Source organism: Tachypleus tridentatus, chromosome 7 (assembly GCF_004210375.1).
Source record: "Tachypleus tridentatus isolate NWPU-2018 chromosome 7, ASM421037v1, whole genome shotgun sequence".
In the NCBI taxonomy this organism is placed as follows: domain Eukaryota; kingdom Metazoa; phylum Arthropoda; class Merostomata; order Xiphosura; family Limulidae; genus Tachypleus; species Tachypleus tridentatus.
In genome coordinates, this window is record NC_134831.1 from 153,010,315 (window position 1) to 153,032,551 (window position 22,237).

A 22,237-nucleotide genomic window follows, 5' to 3' on the forward strand; every position below is an offset into this window, starting at 1 on the left:
TGTAATTGCTGTTACTATGAAGTGGAAACGTCTAGAAGCAACAACAGCTCAGCCACGAAGTGGTAGGCCACACAAGCTCACAGAACAGGACCATCGAGCACTGAAGTGCGTAGCGCATAAACTCGTCTGTCCACAGTTACAACACTTACTACCGAGTTCCAAACTGCCTCTGGAAGCAACGTCAGCACAAGAACTGTTCGTTGCCAGCTCCAAAAAGTGGATTTCCATGGCCGAGCAGCTGCACACAAGCCAAATATCACCATGTACAATACCAAGCGTCAGCTGGAGTGGTGTAAAGCACACTGCCATAAGACTCTAGAGCAGTGGAAACGTGTTCTCTGGAGTGATAAATCACGCTTCACTATCTGGCAGTCTGACGGATGAATCTGGGTTTGGCGGATGCCAGGAGAATGTGACCTGCCTGAATGCATAGTACCAACTGTAAAGTTTTGTAAAGGAGGAATAATAAATACTCTGAAAATGATTATCATGGTTTGGGCTAAGCTCTTTAGTTCCAGTGAAGGTAAATCTTAACGCTACAGCATACAATGACATTCTAGAGAATAGTGTGCTTCCAAGTTTGTGCCAACAGTTTGGGGAAGGCCCTTTTTTGTTTCAGAATGACAATGCTCCCGTGCAGAAAGCGAGATCCATAAAGACATGGTTTGCCGAGATTGGTGTGAAAGAACTTGACTGGCCTGCACAGATCTCTGACCTCAACCCAATCGAACACCTTTGGGATGAATTGGAACGCCGACTGCGAGCCGGGCCTTCTCGCCCGACATCAGTGCCCGACCGCACTAATGCTCTTATGACTGAATAAGAGCGAATCCTCGCAGCCATGTTCCAAAATCTAGTTAAAAGCCTTCCCATAAGAGTGTAGGCTGTCATAACAACAAAGAGGAACCAACCCCATATCAATGCCCATGGTTTTGGAATGAGATGCTCAACAAGCACATATGGGTGTAATGGTCGGGTACCCACACACTTTTGGCCATGTAGAGTATAATACATAAAACCTCTATACTTTTGCCTTTGTGAAGAACGATTTGTTAAAGTTTGTATGAGGTAATGGTTTATATATTTGAAATATGTGACAATAGGAAACAGCCTTAATGCATGCCATATTATTGTGAGACACCGCTCTAGAAACATTGGCTGTTACTTAACGGTATGTATGAACACATTAGAGCTCTTGTCTTTCTTCCAGAGCAAAAGTGAAGTTTCATATGCTCTAACAGCCAACAGACGTCATTATGAACGAACATGGAAGCAAGTCAGCTTTATTAAAGATAAATATTTAATAATGATTGAATGTTCACTTGTGTTTGCTGCCTTAATTCTTTCTTAAAAACTTCCGTAATATACTGTTTATATAATTATTAGACGAATATTTAATTAATTATTTATTTATGCGGTGTGTAATGGATTTACCTTTATACGTTTATTCTAATACCTATGTTTTAAGTTTAATATGTATTTAGAAATGCATGTAACGTATATTGTTGAAGGTATATTGCGAAAGTCTCTCCTGTTTTCTAAATTTGTAGAAGATTCTTGAGCGTAAGCTAAATTTTCGAGAATCTTGCCTAATGAGAATAAAAGATAGCTATTGCAGCACAATGGGAGGAAGTTTAATATTGTTGGTTTGCAACAGTCAGTATACTATAAATCTCTGAAGCTATAACTGTGATAAACGCTTATTAATTGGAAAAACTACAGATATTTGACCAGAAACACTAATAGATTTTGAAAATTACAACTTCAGTGAACTAACTTCCGGCGTTACTATTTCTGAGATATTTTTGTCAGGAAAAAAAACTCACGTGTAAAGAACAGAACCAGCTAGCAATCCCATCAAGTGAAGTGTGTCTGTGTATCAACATAAAAGTAATTTGTTCTGTGTGAACTGTCGATAACGTATTACAGGCGGGATTGAGCTTATTAATATTGTGTGTAAATTTATGAAACTTTTGTACATAAATTATTAATTGTAATAACCGTTATTATAAATTGTATTTTTATTTATTTTTATTTCTAATATTAAAATGTATTTATCTATAAGAAAGAATATTGTGTGTATCAATCTTGTTGGCAAATACCATAAAATGAATAGATATTGACATTCATTTAACTTCTAAATTAAAATTAAAATTTCCAGCTATTTGAAATCGTAATACGTAACGTACGTAACATAGTAAATGGTAGACTTATCCCAGATAAATTATAATAAGTAACATGTGTTTTGAGTCTATTTCACTCCACCATGTAGTAAGTAGCTTAAATTTACTTATTTATTGTTGTTTTTTAAATAAAAGAGACGAAATTACAACTTACTTGAATACCACACGATTTAATCACGTAAAAAATGACACCAAACGTTATAAAACACTGGCAGACTTATAAGGTAAACCAACACTGACTCGATGTTTGTTTTTTGAATTTCGCACAAAGCTACTCGTGGACTATCTGTGCGAGCCGTCCCTAATTTAGCAGTGTAAGACTAGAGGGAAGGCAGCTAGTCATCACCACCCACCGCCAACTCTTGGGCTACTCTTTTACCACCGAATAGTGAGATTGACCGTAACTTACTAACGCCCCCACGGCTAAAAGGGCGACAATGTTTGGCGCGACGGGGATGCGAACCCGCGACCTTCAGATTACGAGTCGCACGCCTTAACCCACCTGGCCATTGACACAAGTGAACACCACTTCCTACTGATTTGAATATTATGCCTATTTAATAATATGGATTTGTGATGCACATTCTTGTCGCTGTTAACGTACCTTTCATTAAGTCAATACCTATTACTGTGTTTTTATTGTCCCTTTGCCTCCTGATTCATAGGGGATTTAAAATCATGTTACGTGAGCTACGAAAACAGTAAAACCTTCAAACTGTCTTATAAAGTATACTTTTGTTTGTAGGTCATTTAACAATGTTAAACAGTAGATCTGCTAATAATTACCGCTGTTAGCTGCGGAGAGATGGAAACAATCTTAGTAATAATACAGAACGATTTAGCATAATGTCGACTTAAAGTAATTGGGTATTAACATGCATTGTTGAAATGAACAGGCCTGTAAAACGTAACACTGTCTTGTCGGAAGCGTTACCTCGTGACACTTGTTCTCTTAAGGCAGTGGTTGGCTATTATATTTAGCAAATGTCAGCTCGGCCAGCTAAGAATATTACAGTGTTAACCCTATTTACCCAGATTCTATATATTACTGCGATATACTGTCAGGCAGAATAGATGCTAAGTATTATAGAGAGACAAGAAACAAAGCAACCAGACCATTGCAATCTCAATTACTTTCTGGGTCACATGTCTCCGCTAAAACTACCAAATAAACTAAGAATTTTAAAATTTCTTCATAAAATATAATATTATATCACTTTATACTATACGATATTTTATCGTGTGTAATTCACTTTATGCTATAATATATTTGTTATTGTATAGTTCACTTTATACTATATTTTATTATGTACAACGCACGTTATGCTGTACCATATTTTATCACGTGTAACTCACGTTGTATTAATTGTGATTTCACTTTTTCGATGACCCACAAACTCTTCTGCCTTTTCACAGAGTCTTGTGGATCTAGCTTTATCCACGCCACTCCAGGGAGAAAGTATCTTCAAAATTCCATTAAGTATCGTCTCAAGTTTTATGAAAAAGGTAACTTTAAACTATTTATTTCTATTATCTGCGTTATTTTGGTTTAGTCTTACATTTGTAACGGGCTCAGCATGATCAGGTGGTTAATGCACTCGACTCGTAATCCTAGGTTCGCGGGTTCGAATCTCCGTCACACCAAACATGCTCGCCGTCCCTAATTTAGCAGTGTAAGACTAGAGGGAAGGCAGCTAGTCATTAGTATTCGTTAGTAAAAGAGTAGCTCAAGAATTGGCGGTGAATGGTGATGACTAGCTACCTTCCCTCTAGTCTTACACAGATAGGCCTCGAGAAGCTTTGCGCGAAATTCAAACCAAATCATTTGTAACAAATTAGTATTAATGAAACATTAACACTGTTTCTTGGTGTGAGTGACTAATTCGGAATTGTTGGTCGACGTATAGATAATTTAAGATTTCAAATGTACAACGATCCAAAAAATCCTCAATAATACTAACTAACAAGAAAGTAAAACTTCAGTGTATTAAGAATCTGTTACTACATTAAACGTACACACACGTACGTAGCAAAATTCCATAACCCTCTTACATAAAAGTTGCTTGTTAGTATAAACTATCCCAATACAAAATAACTTGTCTATCGATACGTAAAGTTACCCGTTAATGACGCGTTATTGTAAGTAATCACAAAAACCCTGATCAGTCGCCTACCACAGGAAAAATAAAATATCTTTTTCAAAATAGTAATATTGTGGGCGTAAATATACTCATGTAATTATTGTTTTATACGATAACAGCAGTTTAGTGTTAACGAAAATAAAACAGATTTTAAAACACAGTATCTGAAAAAAAGGTTTTTTAAATTTATATTAAATGTATATTACAGTACCCATAAAATGTTTTATTAAATGAAAAACGCTACACACATAAATGATACCCCTCACCGTGTCTCAGATGTAATTTTTTTAAATTTTGCGCAAAGGTATTAGAGGGCTATCTGCGCTAACTATCCCTAATTTAGAAGTATAAGACTAGACGGAAGGCAGCTGGTCATCACCACCCACCGCCCACACTTTTACCAACGATTAGTGGGATTGACCGTAACGTTATAACTCCCCCACGGATGAAAGAGCGAGCATCTTTAGTATGACGGGGATTCGAATCCGCGACCCTCAACTTACGAGTCGAACGCTTTAACCCACCCGGCCATGCTGAGCCATTTGGATATACGTCTGGAGGTTTATCACTCGTAAATCCAGCAGATAGGTCATTGACAATCTTTGTAGATGACAACAAATATACTTAACTTACATATATAAAAAAACTAGGTCGAAGATAAAAGTAATATAAAACGTGTACGTGTTACAAATTTTAACGGCAAAAAAAAAAAAACGTAAAGTTAGAATTATATCAATGCTGACATATTTAATTTAATGTGATACAATATTCTAAGAACGCACTGTAAGTGTGATAATTATACATTGTCTGAAAATAAATAGGTAATTAACATCAGTGTTTTCTCTATTTTTTCAATCCATGAGGGGAATTTTTTGTTTATGTGCAACAGTATCAAGGCAATGCGCGGAGTGTATTTTAGACCATCGACCCTATTGATCATTAGACCGCTTTGCAGTTCTACCGCCAGGTTATTTGAGCTTTACGTTTATCAACTGCCAGGGTTATTAATCCTTGAACAGTGGAAATGTTGTAGGTAGTAGCATCAATTGATGATGGTCGCTGTTTAAGGGTTAATGCTGTCTTAATGTTAATACACCTCACTATTGCTGAAGATTGGCGCGACTGGAATAATAAAGTGGGCGGTGCTTGACTGCTTGTGTGCAGCCGCGTAACTAGTTAACATATCTACTCAACTCTAAACTGTTATGGCTGTTTGTAGCACATGACCTGTACTTCATATGGAGGAAGAGGCTACATATTAATTCCATGTTGTGCCACAAGAAACTGCAAAATAGTTCCTGTGTTACCAAAACAAGACGATCAGTTTGAACAAATCGTTTATTTGTTTGTTTCAGAATTTTCACAACATAAAATACTATATGTGCTAGCCGTCCCTAAATTGGAATTGAGAAATTAGAGGGAAGGTAGCTAGTGACTAGCAGCCACTGCCAACCATTTCTTAGGTTAATCTTGTCTGACCGATTACAGAGGTTTGACCATCAATCTTATTCGACACCTACGGCTCCAAAGTTCACGTGAAGCGTGTTTTTCTAGCAACGGGTTATGAACCCTTGGATTCATCATCTGAGAATGCTGACCACGACGCTGCAATCGGCTACTGGATAGTTGGAACTATAAGGACCTCTAGTTTTTTCTAAAAAAGTTAATTCTTAAATGAATGACTTTTTAGCATTTGTGTTTTCTTCTAGTAAAGCCACATTGGGATATCTGCTGAGCCTACCGAGGGGCATCGAACCCCTGATTTTAGCGTTGTAAATCCGTAGACATACCGCTGTACTAGCGGGGGCTTTAGCATTTGTGTCTATACATTGAATAATTTTATATTTTTTATCTGTCACAACAATTAGAGTATAATTGGCCAAAAATGAGAAATTACTAATCACTTATGTCATCATACATGAGAAACGCCAGTAATAATTAGTGATATTAAATGAAGTATTTGACAGCTCATACGTTACGACGGGTCCATGAATTTGTTCGTTTACAGTAACTGCAGTTTTGCATGAGAAACCCCCACAGTAAATAACAGTATTAAATGAAGTACTGATAGCTTATATGTTACTACGGGTTCTGTAACCAACAAATTCATGAATCTGTAAAACAGTTTGGCTCATAAATAGTCTAGGACAATGTCCATAAAAATACCATTAAATATCTATCCTGTCGGTAGTTTTAATGCTACAAATATTACAAAACGTAAGCCCCCTGTATTGAAATATTTTTAAAAATCTTTGTGTGTTGTTACAAACCTTAGTATTTTAGCAAGTACTATGAAGAATCATTGCAACTTACTATTCCGATTTTTTTAGAACCAAAAACAGCTTCCACGTTTTTCTAGAGAAACTGTGATCAGCATCATGGCGCCTTTATTAGAAAATGCAAGTCCTTCTGATGAAATCTGCGAGTTTCTGTGTTGGGTAAGTAAAAACTTAATGAAACAGAGGCCACATTTATCCTTTGCATTATGAAAAATAAAACTGTTTCTTTTTTTATCTTATGCTACGTAGTAAAAGCAACTTGCTATTTAAAGCGAAATGTACAATAAAGCAAAGTAAAATTAAGAGGGCTAACGTTTAAAGTGAGAAAAATTACAACTTTATACAGCAAAGCGATGATGATTTGATCTTATATCACGAAAATTGATGATACGAATAGCATATACCACTACTACTTATGTTGTATACCAGCCAGCCTGATGAGGACTCTGAGGCACTGGATATAACATACACTTCCTTGTCTTCACTCATAAGTTCTTAATACGTATAATGTTGGTATCTGAATGTATTATTTCAACCTTATATAAAACCTAAAAGATTTGGTGTTCTATACAAACACATATGAGCCAAGAATGCAAAAACTAATTGGGTTTACTCTCAGTATAGCCATGTTATTCCATTGTAAGGGAAAATTACTAGAAACTCGAAAGTGGAAATAACTTAAGTTTCAACAGATTAAAAATAACTGTATACTCTTCAGTTTAAAAAGTTTTATTAAGAACAATATGTACGTGACATCGTTCTTCACTGGACGTAGTGTAACGCACCAAGCAAAGAATAAACTATTATAACTTATTATTGGTCTTATTATTATATAATATCATACACACAGACATCTTTGTACTAGGCCTCGTGGTTAGAGTATCAAAGAGTGAATTTGAAGTTCATGTTTAGCGTCTCGTTGCCATAAAATCGCGATCCTCACTTAGAAATGTAGATGCATTATAAGAAGGAAATAAATCCCAATATTAAATTAACCAACAGATTGCGATGGACGTTGTTTACTAGCTGTCTTTCCTCTAGTCCAGGGATGGCGTGCCCAAGGTAATTTTTAACAGCAGATTATCATTTATTAACATTCTGAATTATTTTAAATGAAGCAACTTTAGGAGTTACATGTTATTAATAACTATAGCAATTCACAAGAAATAAAGTTAATGAATTAGTAACAATAATAATGGACTTTTTTTAGGGAAGAAAAATGAGTCCTCTTGTTTAATTATGTTTATTTATTGTTTTACTATAAAGAGAAACCATTTTGTGAAATGATAAGCTTTGGTTCATATTATGTAACATTAAAAAAAATAAAAAACAAGGAAAGTAAAGTAAGCATATTTTACTCTTAGTGAGACTTTTGCTGTTGCACCAAAGAGGACACAAATTTTATATCATTTGACTGCATGTTGTTGTTGCTGACATCTCGAGAAATGTGTTCTTTTTGTTTTTGCTCACTCTTACCACAAAGCCATTTATGAACGGTTTCATAATATCGCTTTACAGAGGAAGTCCTGCACACTGTTTCAGAACATAAGATGAATAATGCTTTATCAACCTTTTTGATTACGCCAAATCTTTCAGTCCACGATTCTTGAAAATCTCTGCTGTTGCTCCTTTCAGTTAAACGATTTTGTTTATTTGCTGGTTGAACTGACATCCTGACAAATTGAAAAGGGTAAATACGATTAAAAATATCTCGTCAATTGACTTAAATACGATAATTTAACTCACCGTAACATAACAGCAGATGAAAATTTATGTCATTGATATAAAAATAAATCTATAATTAACTAATTAATAAAAAAATATACGCGTTCCACACCAAATAACATAATTTTAACAATATAATTCTTATATTTACTGCGAAAAAGATAAATGCATATTTACCGTTACTATCACTAAATACCCAATATTCCTTCACAAACAACAAGAAAAATATAAGCAGAGCGAAGCCAACACTAGCAGTTTACTTCTATTGTTACTCAAATAATGATGTGTACACTGTCACTATGTTATAAATGTTTCATAGAATTGAACCCTTCGTCAGTAACCTTTGTAACGGATTTACTATTACACGTTTATTTTAGTATCTACACTTGTTTCATTATAGTTTTCTTTTTTTGCCTGTGACGTATGTTGTTGGTTATGTATTGCTCAAGTCCCGCCTGTTCTCAAACTTTGTAGAAAATTCGTCAGAGTAAAAGCCAAGAGTAGTTGTTTCACGAACACTAACCTCTTTAAGAACAATGTTGAAAGTTCGAGAAACTCGCGTGATGGATATAAAAGCAGCTTAGTAGCCGAGAGACAGAAGAGGAATATTGTTATTCTAGCTAGTCAGTGTGCTTTCGGGCCTAGGAAGCTATGATTGTGATAAATTCCTATTAATAGGAAAACTACAGAACTGAATCAGGAACTTTTGCACATTTCGAACATTAGGAGCTGTTCAACTTGAGTGAATTACTTCGGGTGTTATTGTTTCCACGAGGACATTAAATATTGTCGCAGGCAAAACTTACCGGTGCTTCAATCTTAGCCAGCCGTCAAAAGAAGTATACAGGTTTATCATTAAAGAATTAACTTCCTATCCGTGAACGTAGTTTGTTTGTTTGTTTTTGAATTTCGCGCAAAGCCACACGAGGTCTATCTGCACTAGCCGTCTCTAGTTTAGCAGTGTAAGACTAGAGGGAAGGCAGCTAGTCATTACCACCCACCGCCAACTCTTGGATTATTCCTTTTCCAACGAATAGTGGGATTGTCCGTAACATCATAACGCCCCCACGGCTGAAAGGTTTAGTGCGACGGAGATTCGAACCCGCGACCGTGAACGTAGATAAAATACTCAGTTCTAGAGCAAACAGAAGACTCAGTATAGTCTGTAAGTTTATAAAACCCTTCTATATAAACAATCATTTGTAATAATTATTAGTAATAACCGTTATTATAAATTTGTTGTTTTCATAGTAAAATATATTGTGTTGAAGAAAGAAAATTGACAACTACAATAAATTTAGTAGATACTAACATTTAACCTATTTCGAAATTAAAATTAAAATTTCCGGTTATTTGAAATAGTAACAGGTTAACATACGTAACGTAATAAACTGGAGAGTCGCCATAAATAAATTATAATACGTAACACCTTAAACAAGAACAGATTTTATTACTTGTTTGTTTGTTTGTTTTTTGGAATTTCGCACAAAGCTACTCGAGGGCTATCTGTGCTAGCCGTCCCTAATTTAGCAGTGTAACACTAGAGGGAAGGCAGCTAGTCATCACCACCCACCGCCAACTCTTGGGCTACTCTTTTACCAACGAATAGTGGGATTGACCGTCACATTATAACGCCCCCACGGCTGGGAGGGCGAGCATGTTTGGCGCGGCTCGGGCGCGAACCCGCGACCCTCAGATTACGAAGCGCACGCCTTAACGCGCTAGGCCATGCCGGGCCCTCATCGGGCTATCTGCTCAGCCCTCCGAGGGGAATCGAACCTCTGATTTTAGCGTTGTAAATCGGGAGACATACCGCTGTACTAGCGGGGGGCGATTTTATTACACTAATAAGAAGTAGTACTTGTAATAAAAAGTTTTATTTTGGAAGTGAACTGAACTGAAAACATATTTGTAGTAGTTGTCTCTTCAAGAAATTCGATTGGAAAATTATAAATTTAATTAGACACTTAACTTACTCTAAACGTACACTTACAGTCATTAATTTGTTACAGTTAAACGCGAACCAGATGAGGTACAGATAGCGAAATATTATGTCCAATAAAAGTTAATAAAAAATTGACAATTTGCGAATAAAAAGAGAGAAAATAATGGAATTAACTAAAGTTATTTAATATACCATAGCAAGCATATAAACTGAATGCTATACCATAGCAAGCATATAACCTGAATGCTATACCACAGCAAGCATATAAACTGAATGCTATACCATAGTAAGCATATAAACTGAATGTTATACCATAGCAAGCATATAAACTGAATGCTATACTCTTTTCTTTTTTGTCGTACATAGAAAATCCAATGTCAAGACAAACAGATTGTGGTAATTTTGAAGAACTGTTCTAGAAATTTTAGTTAATATTCGTGACAGAAAATGTTTATTCATTTTTTATCACAATCAAACAAACTAAATATGGTATATTTTACTTTATCTTATCATAAACAAGCAAGCTAAAGATGGCAGTCCTCCGATAGGACGATAAAATCCAAGGTTCAATCCCGCGGGGGACATAGCATATAGTGAAACGTGGCTTTGTTCCAAAATAAGCAAACAAATAAATATGGTATATTCTGTTTTAAAAATCAGATAGACTAAATATGTTGTTCTACTTTCTTCAACTAATCGTGATTGCCGAATACTTTCAACCAGAAAGTGATGAAAAACACTTGTCGGAACATTGCTCGTTTGTTAACTTGTAATAAAATTTATTATATTCCCCATTCAAATCGTCTCCGAACTTTGTATTTTCATAAAATTAATAAAACACACATAAAATAATATTCACATTTTTATCGTTACCGTGTGGAGGCTATAATGTATAAAGCTTTCTTAAATTTGACTAATAACTGAAAGAGGTGAATTGATTATAGTTTTATATAGTATGGTGTTATAGTTTTATATAGTATGGTATTATAGTTTTATATAGTATGGTATTATAGTTTTATATAGTATGGTATTATAGTTTTATTAATACAAAAAATAACAAAAGTAATACCTGGAGGAAAGACAGGTTGTAAAACTTGGGCTATCTGCGCATAATCGTCCGTAATTTTGAACACATAGACTTGAGCAAAGGCAGATAAACAACAACACCCACTGCCAACTATTGGTTTATTCTTGTCTGACCGAACAGGGAAATTTGACTGTCATTCTTACAATGTGTCCAAGAAAGACGTTGTTAACTCGCCTCATACCAGGTAGAAATTCACTCCTTATCGAAGAAGGTATTTAACGTCCTGGTAGAAACAACAACAACCAAACTAATTCACTTAAGTTAAACAGTTTGTAATGTTCGAAATCTATAAACGTTCCTGGTCAAATTTTGTTGTTTCCGGTTAGTAGATGTTAATACAAAGTACAGAGTGGCCCGTAAGTCCCTACCCATCCATATATCTATGTATCCAGTGTATCTGTGTGGTGTCACCAGTATTCTTGCGCTCATGTGCCTACGTACTTGTCACAATACGCTCTTCAGGTGTAAATGGGCTTAAATCGGTCTTATTTCTCTGAAAAAAAGAGACAAATTTATAATACATGCGTAATTGAATATAATATAGTAACATATGGATGGGTAGGGACTTACGGGCCACCCTGTATAGCTTCCTAGGCCTACAGCTTACTGGTTATAGCTGTCCAATAATAATCTCGTATCTTCGGCTAATCGCTTTTTATACAAATCAAGCGAGTTTGTAGAACTTTCGATAATATTTAATATCTGGTGTTTCATACTTAGAAGTGAACTGATTTGAAAAGTTTCTCGAATTATATCTTCATAGTTCTCACGTCTTCTTTACGATTTAGTCTTAAAACTACATAAAAAGAAACTAGTGAATTAATTTGACAACGTAAATCTTCTTAGTTTTTATTGATATATAAACATTTACTCCGTGGAAAAAACGTTAAGAAGAAAATGTCTTGAAGTTTATTTTATTTGATTTTTACCGTAATTATTGAAACGTCATCTATTGGCATTCTTGGATTCAGTAAAATATAAACAAGTGAAAAACAGGCGCATAGATGATTTTTGAAGCATATGTGTACGATTAGTGCCAAGGTATATAATATGTAGAGCTTGGTACTTCATTCTTTACTCTAGTGCCACTAAAGTACCTTGAGTTTCTAAAATAATACCGTTCAAATACGTACATTTGCAAGTATTGTTCATATAACTAAGCCTTTTTAAAATATATAATCTGTAACTGAAGAGAAAATTGAAAAATACACATTTCGTTCTTCTGTGTTTGTTTGTCACTCTTTATAATAAATTAGTTTTTCTTGTTGTTTATTATTAATCACAAAGCTACATAATGAGCTATTTGTACTCTGTCCACTGGGGATATCGAAACCCGATGTTTTGGCAGAAGGCGGGAATCAGATAGAAAAATTTGTAAAAAGTGTAAAATACATATAAAAATATGTATTTTTCATAATCTCTTATTAAATAGGTCCCCATCATGGATCAGCACCAAACTTGGTGGCTAAAACTGCTAAAAATAGGGTTTCGATACCCTAGTATGGTACAGCCCAGATAGCCCATTGTGTAGCATTGTAAGTGAAACAAACAAAAACTTAATGGATATTAATAAATCTATGTACAGCATAAAAAGCAATTTCGTTTATTTTTCTGACACTTAAAAGATGAATAACTAGTCCTAAATGGTCATACTCAACAAAATACGACATACTTGAGATGCAAATCAGTTTACATATTTGACTACATCTTTAACTGTGTATAGCTGCTATAGCCTATACATGCTCTTCTGTGCATACATAGTTTCTGAAAATTAGTCCTCTCCCACCAAAATAGGCATCGCGCATAAAAAAAAAACAATACGAATGAGATACACGAATATAAGATGGACCCGACTGATAGAGGTGTCTGATAAACTAGGACGCAAACAATGATGAAGATACGCCATCTATCAGGTTTAAGCTTTATTCTGAAGCTTTACGTGTGAAATGAACCTATAAGTAAAAGCAGAGTTTAAAAATTAGGAACAAATATGGCTGTTCAATCCTACAACATTCCATACTCAAAATGCCATTTATCGACTATAGCAAACTGCAGTCTCAGAAATGGCTCCCAGCGAAACAAAATCTCAGATTAAAAAAAAAAAAAAAAAAAGAGTTTGTTTGTTTTTTTTAATTTCGCACAAAGTTACTCGAGGGCTATCTGTGCTAGCCGTCCCTAATTTAGCAGTGTAAGGCTAGAGGGAAGGCAGCTAGTCATCACCACCCACCGCCAACTCTTGGGCTACTCTTTTACCAACGAATAGTGGGATTGACCGTAACATTATAACGCCCCCACGGCTGAAAGGGCGAGCATGTTTGGCGCGACGGGAAGGCGAACCCGCGACCCTCAGATTACGAGTCGCACGCCTTAACACGCTTGGCCATGCTGGGCCGAAAAGAAAAGAGATTTCTACTCTACAATAGGACCACAAGAGGTAATAAATGAAATTTGTTTCCTGAAGTTTACATTTCTTTCATCATAATAGCCATATACTTATATGAGCATGAAAATGAAACCTAATATTTTAGGTTAACGAATACTACACATAGAAAGAAGAAAGTTAACCCTCCGTAGTCCAATAAGGATTAATTACATAGTAGTAGTTTATAAATTACATAGATGTTACAGACGAGAAGTACAACGTGTTATTGTTGTTTTAGATTTTAACTAATAATAATACGTGAATGAAATAATGCAAGGAACATAAAATAAATATGAAATATACTGAAATGCTGCAAATTTTATTTAAATATTTTTTAGCACTGTAAGGAAAGCCCGGGATCTCACGTCGTTGTGAACGTGCTGCCATCTATCGTACAACGAATTCTTAAACATTCAGTGGTATGTATAGTTTGTATGGTAAGCCAACATGGTAACAAGTTTTACCACAGTAAGTATTTTGCTAGCGTCTTATAAACATTTTACATCATTAACATTATAACAGAGAGTTATTAATGAACTGAAATGAAAGGTGTTGTATAATATTGCAATTATTTAAATGAGATATTATTTATTAGATAAAGTCTATTTTCGTATCCAATATAGGCTATGTATAACCAAGAGACTTTTCGTTTTTCTTTTCTTTTGGAGGAATGCGAATATTTGAAGATCAACTCAGATAAAAATGCTAAAGAAGGATAATAGAAATAGTTTATTAAAATATCAGTGATCATTGATTACTAACAGTGTTGATCATTGATTACTAACAGTGTTGATCATTGTTTACTAACAGTGTGCATGAAATTTGAGAAGAACTACACAGAAAATAAAACAAAAAAACGATAGTTTTATGGCAATTGGTTTTCTTTAAAATCCTTCCATGAAGACTACATACATATATTTGCTTTTATTTCGAAAGGCCTAGTTGAAAGTAGAATATGATTAAAAATCAATATTCGCCCAGTGCACCTGAAGGTGTGATGTTCCCGGCACTATTATATTAAGCTCACTTTCTAAGACTGTATGATCATGTTTACGAAGCCCTTTTCTAGAGTAACATTTTAAAATTCTATATTACACATAGAGTTGCAACGTTCACGTACATTTTAACTTATTTTGATTTAATTGTTTATATTAATTTCCTTTTATGATTTTCTAGGATTTCGGAAAACATCCAAAAAGACGTCGTTTGGTACAAGCTTATATACAAGCCTTATATTTTCAAAGCGACAATGTTGAAGGTGTTCAAGATTTTGTTCGAAGGTTACTTTATTCTGAAAGCAACTTTTATACCTCGTAAAATTTGATAACTTTAGACGTATGTTTGAGATTGTGAACTGATATGCCCACTATAAAGTTTTTTTTTGTGTGATATGTATTATTTTCAGTATATCTTTAAATATATACACTGTCTTTGTACATTGTTTGATAATTAGTAGGATGGTTGACTTGTATATCATTTTTATGTTACATTTGATAATTGATGTCGGACGAGTCTCCGACTTATTATATTACATATGTTAATATATTACTACTTCAAATTTTAATTTAGTAGTTAATTAAAAGTTAAAATGTATTCTTTGTCAGATAAAGAAAAATACAATACATAACATTTTTATTTCTAAACAATTCTATCACTTTAAAACAACCACAAAACCTGTACAATACAAGAAGTAAATACTTTCCCTGTAACACGACTAGACAGTAAAATGGTTTAGAGGAGGAATCACATATTCTTATAGGTATCACCCGTTCTTCAGCACTGTAGGCCTATCATTATACTTATATATATATGTAACTACGATATTCTAGAGTGTTTTGTTTTGTATTTTTGATAAAACTGTTGAGGCAATTTGTCAAAATTCATAGCTTTGGGCTACTGACTAGAAGAAAAAGAGCCAGTCTATAAGTAGCACCCTAATATTCACGCTAAAGGATTTACTGTTGCTCTTATAATGCATCCACGGTTTAAAATATGGAGAACATTTTGTGGTGTTTCATGAATTCGAATCCTGGTTGCCAACTCTGAAAGCCAGAACTATTTATTAAACTGGCGTTAAATGTGAAAAATTAGTGTTTAAACAGACGCTACGTTATGCACATTCATTCGTTAATTCTATCTCTTCCACAGCGTTCATGGACCAGTGAGTTTGTGTCCACATCCCCGTCTCATGTGCAACCTGGTTTCGACATCTCTTGCAGCAGTGTATTCTTTGTTTGAAGAGAAAAAGAGGTGAGTGACCTCTCACGTTGGTTTAGCTGTTACGTGCGTTCACTAAACAACAGTTGACTGAAAATATATATAAAAATACCCAAGTTTGCCCAATTTTTACGGTATTATACAAAGAAAATATATCTACACTTACCTGATCATTCTCTTACTTATTCACGAATGTCATTTTTTTATGACACTTCACCAAACTTTATAAAAGTTAATCATGAACTGTAGCTGGACGCACAAGCAGTTATTGGAATTTCTTTAGATCCTATGAGGTTTGATGTTTTAAAGTATATATATATATATATATATATAGATTATTTTGTCTCATAACGTTTTCTTCCATTATAACGAGTTTTATCAAGTATTTCCAAATCACGTAAATATCATTAATGGTGTAATCGTGTCTGGGATAAATGGTTAAAGTATACATGTCGACATAAGTTTGTTTTTTAAGTTCGCGCAAAGCTACATGAGGGCTATCTGCGCTAGCTGTCGTTAATTTAGCAGTGTAAGACTAGAGGGAAGGCAGCTAGTCATCACCACCCACCGCCAGCTCTTGGGCTACTTTTTTACCAACGAATAGTGGGATTGACCGTATCATTATAACGCCCGTAAGCTACGTGAAGTTATTTACTAAAGTATTAGTTTTTCAATAAGATTAAGCTGATGTCTCAGAGCTAAAGCAGATCTTCCAACCATTTATAGAAACACAAAATGTCTCAATTTCAGAGAAAGGTTAAAAGTCGTATCAACACATTCTTCTCAGCAAGCACGGTAGGTGACTATGAACTTAACAATTGTAACTCTGATCAAAACATGACTCGGGCTATTTCGTCTTACCTAATAAAACATTCTCGGTTGCAGTTAGAAACCTTGTTTGAACTACTCTCAATAACATTACTCAAATACACTCCACCAAACACAAAGCTAACAATTAAACTAGATGGCTAACAATAACGAAGTGCCACTGTGGTAGTTCAAACTGAAAGATCAAAGTTAAAACTATTATAAGTAACAGTATTTTTAAAATTAAAACAAGTATACAAACCAAATTACTTCCACTAAATGAAATAATGAATAATAAATTGTTATAATAACAACAATAGCAATGACGTCAGTTTAGATATCTTCTTTTTAACTTATAAGACGTATGAAATTTGGACGATTGCCTCATCATTACACACGCGCATTATGGTCGAAAGGTTTTTATGTTTAAAATGCCGAATACTTTGGTAGAGTTTGAATTCATTGGTTGTTTCTATATTTCATGAGAGAAATATATTGTAGGAAGATAAATATTATAGCACAACAATATTATTGAAAAGAGCGAAAAATTTAGCATTTTAAACAATTATCGGGTCTATTTTTCAGGCCTGGCATGGCCTAGCGCGTTAAGGCGTGCACTTCGTAATCCGAGTCGCGCCAAACATGCTCGTCCTCCCAGCCGTGGGGGCGTTATAATGTGACGGTCAATCCCACTATTCGTTGGTAAAAGAGTAGCCCAAGAGTTGGCGGTGGGTGGTGATGACTAGCTGCCTTCCCTCTGGTCTTACACTGCTAAATTAGGGACGGCTAGCACAGATAGCCCTCGAGTAGCTTTGTGCGAAATTCCAAAACAAAAAGGGTCTATTTTTCAGCGTAATAATAGTTGCTCCTGATACAAATCGTAGAAGGCCATCATAATGAATTATTAGGAAAATTATAAATTAAAAAGGATGGCAGTCGTGTTGTATTGATTCTAATCAAAATTCTTTTAAGTTTTTATAATGAGCAAATCACAGATTCGAAATCTCATTTAGTTCTATTTTTCCTTTAAAAACGCAGTAGTTTTTTAAAAAGTATGTTTATTCGTGTTATGACGAGTAAATTGGTACAATGGTTTAGTTGTTGTGTGAGTCGTTTCTGTTTATCGACCAGTTAATAATTCGATATCACTTTCAGGTGTCGAGCAGAAAACTTCAGCAACGTGTTAGGAGATACACTGTCTTGGGAATCTCGACACCAGTGTTTTCTTGCAGTTTTTCAAACAATGTAAGTAGGTTATAGAAAATATACAAAAAAGTTCTGGAAGTGTATGCTAACGCGGGTAATAATTAAAATATGCACCATGTTTAAACGTTTATTGCGAAAGACGAGAGTTTATTGTTTTAATATAACCATTCTAAGAAACCGCTAACCTTACACACAGTTAAAACAGGTTTTCAGTAAAAGATATATTAATTATTAAAGATTTATTGGAAAATTAAAAATGTTATTTTTCTTATTCAATCAGACTGTATAGGTTAACATTAATAAGTACAAAATGCATATTAATAACTGATAACCTAATGTTTAGATTTTTCATAACCTGGCAAACTATTTTCAGAGAGTAGACTGTAACACGTTAGCAAAGTTCGTAACGAATATAATCTAGTGGGAAAGCGTTAAGTCTACAGACTAACAAAGCTAAGAACCGGAGTTCAGTTTCCAGCAGTTGACACAGCCAATAGTCCATTCTGACGTTTCTCTAACAAAACAAACGAAATCGTAATGAATAGTTTCAATTATATAACATAACACCTGTTTATAATCACATATATTTATAATGTTCGCTGGAAAGACGTCTAAGATAGTGCTCGTTTAGTTCAACAATCCATATTACATTGAAACAAATGGTTAAAATGTAATTAATCGATGCTTTGATTGGGATATTGGCTAATAAGTGTCCTTCTTTTCGTGTGAGTAATTCCTAGTGTAGGGAAATAAGTTTTGTTGATTCAATTTAATGCAATTTATTTTAGACCATACAGTGAATTAACTGCGATGTACCTACCAGAAGAATCGAACCCAAATTTTAGAATTAAAAATATGTAAATTTTCATGAACCCCTGTAGTTTCTAGGTTCTAGGTATCCATTAATGCAATGTAACCTTATGTGGTATTATGTACAATTTGATTACTTTACTAAAATACAAAACAACTACCTCTATTCCTATAAGATAGGGGCCTGGCATGGCCTAGCGCGTTAAGGCGTGCGCTCGTAATCTGAGGGTCGCGGGTTCGCGCCCGAGTCGCGCCAAACATGCTCGCCCTCCCAGCCGTGGGGGCGTTATAATGTGACGGTCAATCCCACTATTCGTTGGTAAAAGAGTAGCCCAAGAGTTGGCGGTGGGTGGTGATGACTAGTTGCCTTCCCTCTTGTCTTACACTGCTAAATTAGGGACGGCTAGCACAGATAGTCCTCGAGTAACTTTGTGCGAAATTCCAAAAATCAAACCTATAACATAGATAGTCGTTATGTATTCATATATATATATATATAGATTATAGTACACAATCTTTACCTGTTTGGACATATGATAATTGAAAAAAATAAACTAAATTTTTACGTATTGTAATTTATCCCGATGAAGATACGATTTATTATGTTACGTACACTGTATATTAAGATTTCAAATAGCCGTAAATTTTAATTTAAAATTTATTAAATATTAATATGTATCAAATTTATGATATTTGCTGACAAGATTGATATACCCAATTTTCTTTCTTAATATAAATATATTTTAATATACAAACAACAATACAATTTATAATAATGGTTATTACAAATATTGATTTATTTACAAGAGTTTTACAGAGTTACAAACTATACTGAATCTTCTATCTGATATGGAACTGAATATTTTATCGACGGTCCAGGTCCACGAAAAGTAAATTAATTCTGAGTTGATATTGTTACATTTTGCTTAAACTAGCTTGTGTAGCTGGCCTCACTACGCGTATAACTTGACTTTTTACCAACCAAAATATTTAATGTCCTCGTAGAAATACTGACGTCCAAAGTTAATTCATTGAAGTTAATTGGTTTGTAATGTTCGAAATCTATAAACATTCCTTGTTAAATTCTGTAGTTTTCTATCAATGAGCCTTAATTACAATTATAGCTTCTGAGGCTTATTGTATACTGATTATAGCGACCAAACAATATTTTATTCTGTCTCTTGGCACGTCGACGTATATACTCATTAGGCGAAATTCTCGAATGTTCAACAGTATTCAGAGACACGCTAGTATTTTCGGGATTGTCAGGGGTAAGATAATTATGTCACTTCCCCTTGTGGCATTCTCTTTTAAATGGACAATAGACTTTGGTAATATATGATTTGTGCTGCATGTAATAACGTCTCCCACGAGGTATTGAGGTGTCATCTCCATCTTGGTAGTGTATTATACAGGAATATGTATGCTACTGTTACTACAGAACGATTCCATGGCTAATCATATCACTGTCTACAACTTCTATCTAATGTCTTTTTAATGTTTTGAAACATAACAATAAAATCATTGACAATTTTTATGTACGGAAAATGAAACTTTGGATTAGTTAGTATAACAGATTTACTGTTACACATTTATTTTAGTGTTACGCTTTTTTTCTATATATTTTTCTCTCTTTTTTTGCGTGTGACGTATATTCTTGACTGTGTTTTGCACAAGTCCCGTCTGTTTTTGAAATCTGTAGAAGATTCTTGAACATAAGAATCAACAATGTACAAAGTATGTGTGTAATACTAATGATTAAGAGTATTATTGCCATTCCAACTTTGGTGAACGTTCTACAGTCTCGTATCATTCGTATAAAAAGCAGCTAGCAAGAGACGGAAAATATATTATTATTGGAGTAACAGTCAGTGTGCTATAGGCCTAGGAAGGTATAATTGTGATTAACGCCTATTAATCGGAAAATTATAGAATTTGACCAGGAACGTTATAGATTTCGAACATTATAAACCATTCAACATCAGTGAATTACTTCGGACCTTATTATTTCTATGATGATATTAAGTATCTTCGCCAGGAAGTGTCAGCTAATAAGGGTGTTAGGCCAAATATAAACCAAACTAGCTAGCGTAAGCGAAGTATGTGACAATATTAACTCAGAATTAATTTGCTCGTCGTGGACCTGGATCGTCGATAAAGTATTCAGTTCTAGACCGGATATAAGACTCAGCATTGTCTGTAAGTTTATAAAACTGTTGTATATAAACCATCATTTGTATTAATCTTGCTGGCAAATGTCATAAATTTTATAGATATTAACATTTAATTAACTTCTAAATTCAAATTTTCGGTTATTTCAAATAGTAACAGGTTCGCATATGTAACATAATAAATCGGAGACTTGTCCGAAGTAAACATAATACGCAACATAATAAACTAGGAGCTTGCATTTAAGATCTGAATCACCGACAAAATTAGTTCTAAATTAAAAATCAAATCTTAATTCAGTTTATACTTTTCAGTGCCAACAAGAATTGATCGTGTCTGATTATCAAGGTTTTCTTGAATCACCCTCTCTCGAACAACTAGAAAGCTGTAGCAAAACTGAATTGCTTGAAATTGCCGAAATTTCAGAATTAGAAGTTAAAAATTCAATGAGAAAAAATGAGCTAAAAAGTCTATTGTTCATATATTAGTCAATGATGATTTGTTTTCTGAGAAAGCATTAGGGAAATACTCTAGTGTTTCCACTAATCAACCTGAGATATGTGATAAAGATAAGTTAGAAATCCAGTTAAAACTCAAATAAATCTAGCTTGAACAACCCTGCATCAAAGCTCAGAAAGAGAAAGCCCGTATCGAAGCGGGAAAGAAAGTAAGCGTCTCGAAGCCGAATAAGCTCGTGTCGAATTCATGAAAGAATTAGGATTGGAAGAAATGGAATTTAGACTCAACTACAATCGACCAAGGCAAAATGGCAATGTATATTAAGGTACCTCTACTTAATGAAAATGAAGTTGATAAATATTTTGAACATTTTGAGAAAGTTGCCCAAACCTGTAATTTAATACAGAAAATAATTTTTGTGTTTTATCATTATGATTATAGTGCTTCATTTGAAGATTGGAGACTGGGTTTAGCGAAGCTTCTGCAGCCTATACCCTTTCATCCTGAGTAAGTTGTTTTATTATATCTAAATTGATCTAATATAATAATATGTAGCTTATATATAATTTCATTTGATCACAGATTTGTGTGTAAACGTTAGGCTTTGTGGTTGGCGCCTTGTTGAGACATAAATGATTATCGTTTCTGATATAAATACGAAATGTAGTAGAGCAATAATACTTGGGGACTCACAGAACTGAACTCCAGATTTTTGAAATTAGCTACTGATATGAATTAAAAAATAATTAAACTTTCACGGATTAGTATTTTTAGCTTCCACATCGTA

General features: G+C 34.3%; 1 protein-coding gene and 1 long non-coding RNA gene across 12 annotated transcripts in view; one reads left to right on the forward strand and one right to left on the reverse strand.

Annotated features, from left to right (window-relative positions):
• LOC143256931 (C-Maf-inducing protein-like) overlaps positions 1 to 22,237 on the forward strand; it is an 80,413-nt gene that overhangs the window by 26,955 nt on the left and 31,221 nt on the right. For 6 of the 7 annotated variants that reach the window (XM_076514823.1, XM_076514825.1, XM_076514824.1 and 3 more), the window contains 7 exons: positions 3,600 to 3,689; positions 6,655 to 6,762; positions 14,121 to 14,201; positions 14,959 to 15,062; positions 15,931 to 16,032; positions 17,962 to 18,051; positions 21,892 to 21,957. In XM_076514823.1, coding sequence (XP_076370938.1) covers positions 3,600 to 3,689; positions 6,655 to 6,762; positions 14,121 to 14,201; positions 14,959 to 15,062; positions 15,931 to 16,032; positions 17,962 to 18,051; positions 21,892 to 21,957 — 641 coding nt within the window. The remainder of the gene's footprint in view (positions 1 to 3,599; positions 3,690 to 6,654; positions 6,763 to 14,120; positions 14,202 to 14,958; positions 15,063 to 15,930; positions 16,033 to 17,961; positions 18,052 to 21,891; positions 21,958 to 22,237) is intronic. The other variant, XM_076514822.1, reaches the window with a different exon arrangement.
• The window catches only part of LOC143256934 (uncharacterized), a 496,333-nt gene continuing 482,148 nt past the window's right edge, over positions 8,053 to 22,237 (reverse strand). For 2 of the 5 annotated variants that reach the window (XR_013031616.1, XR_013031617.1), the window contains one exon: positions 18,374 to 18,526. This is a non-coding gene — a long non-coding RNA (uncharacterized LOC143256934). Of the gene's footprint in view, positions 8,277 to 18,373; positions 18,527 to 22,237 lie in introns of those variants that run through there. The other 3 variants (XR_013031615.1, XR_013031625.1, XR_013031626.1) reach the window with 3 other exon arrangements.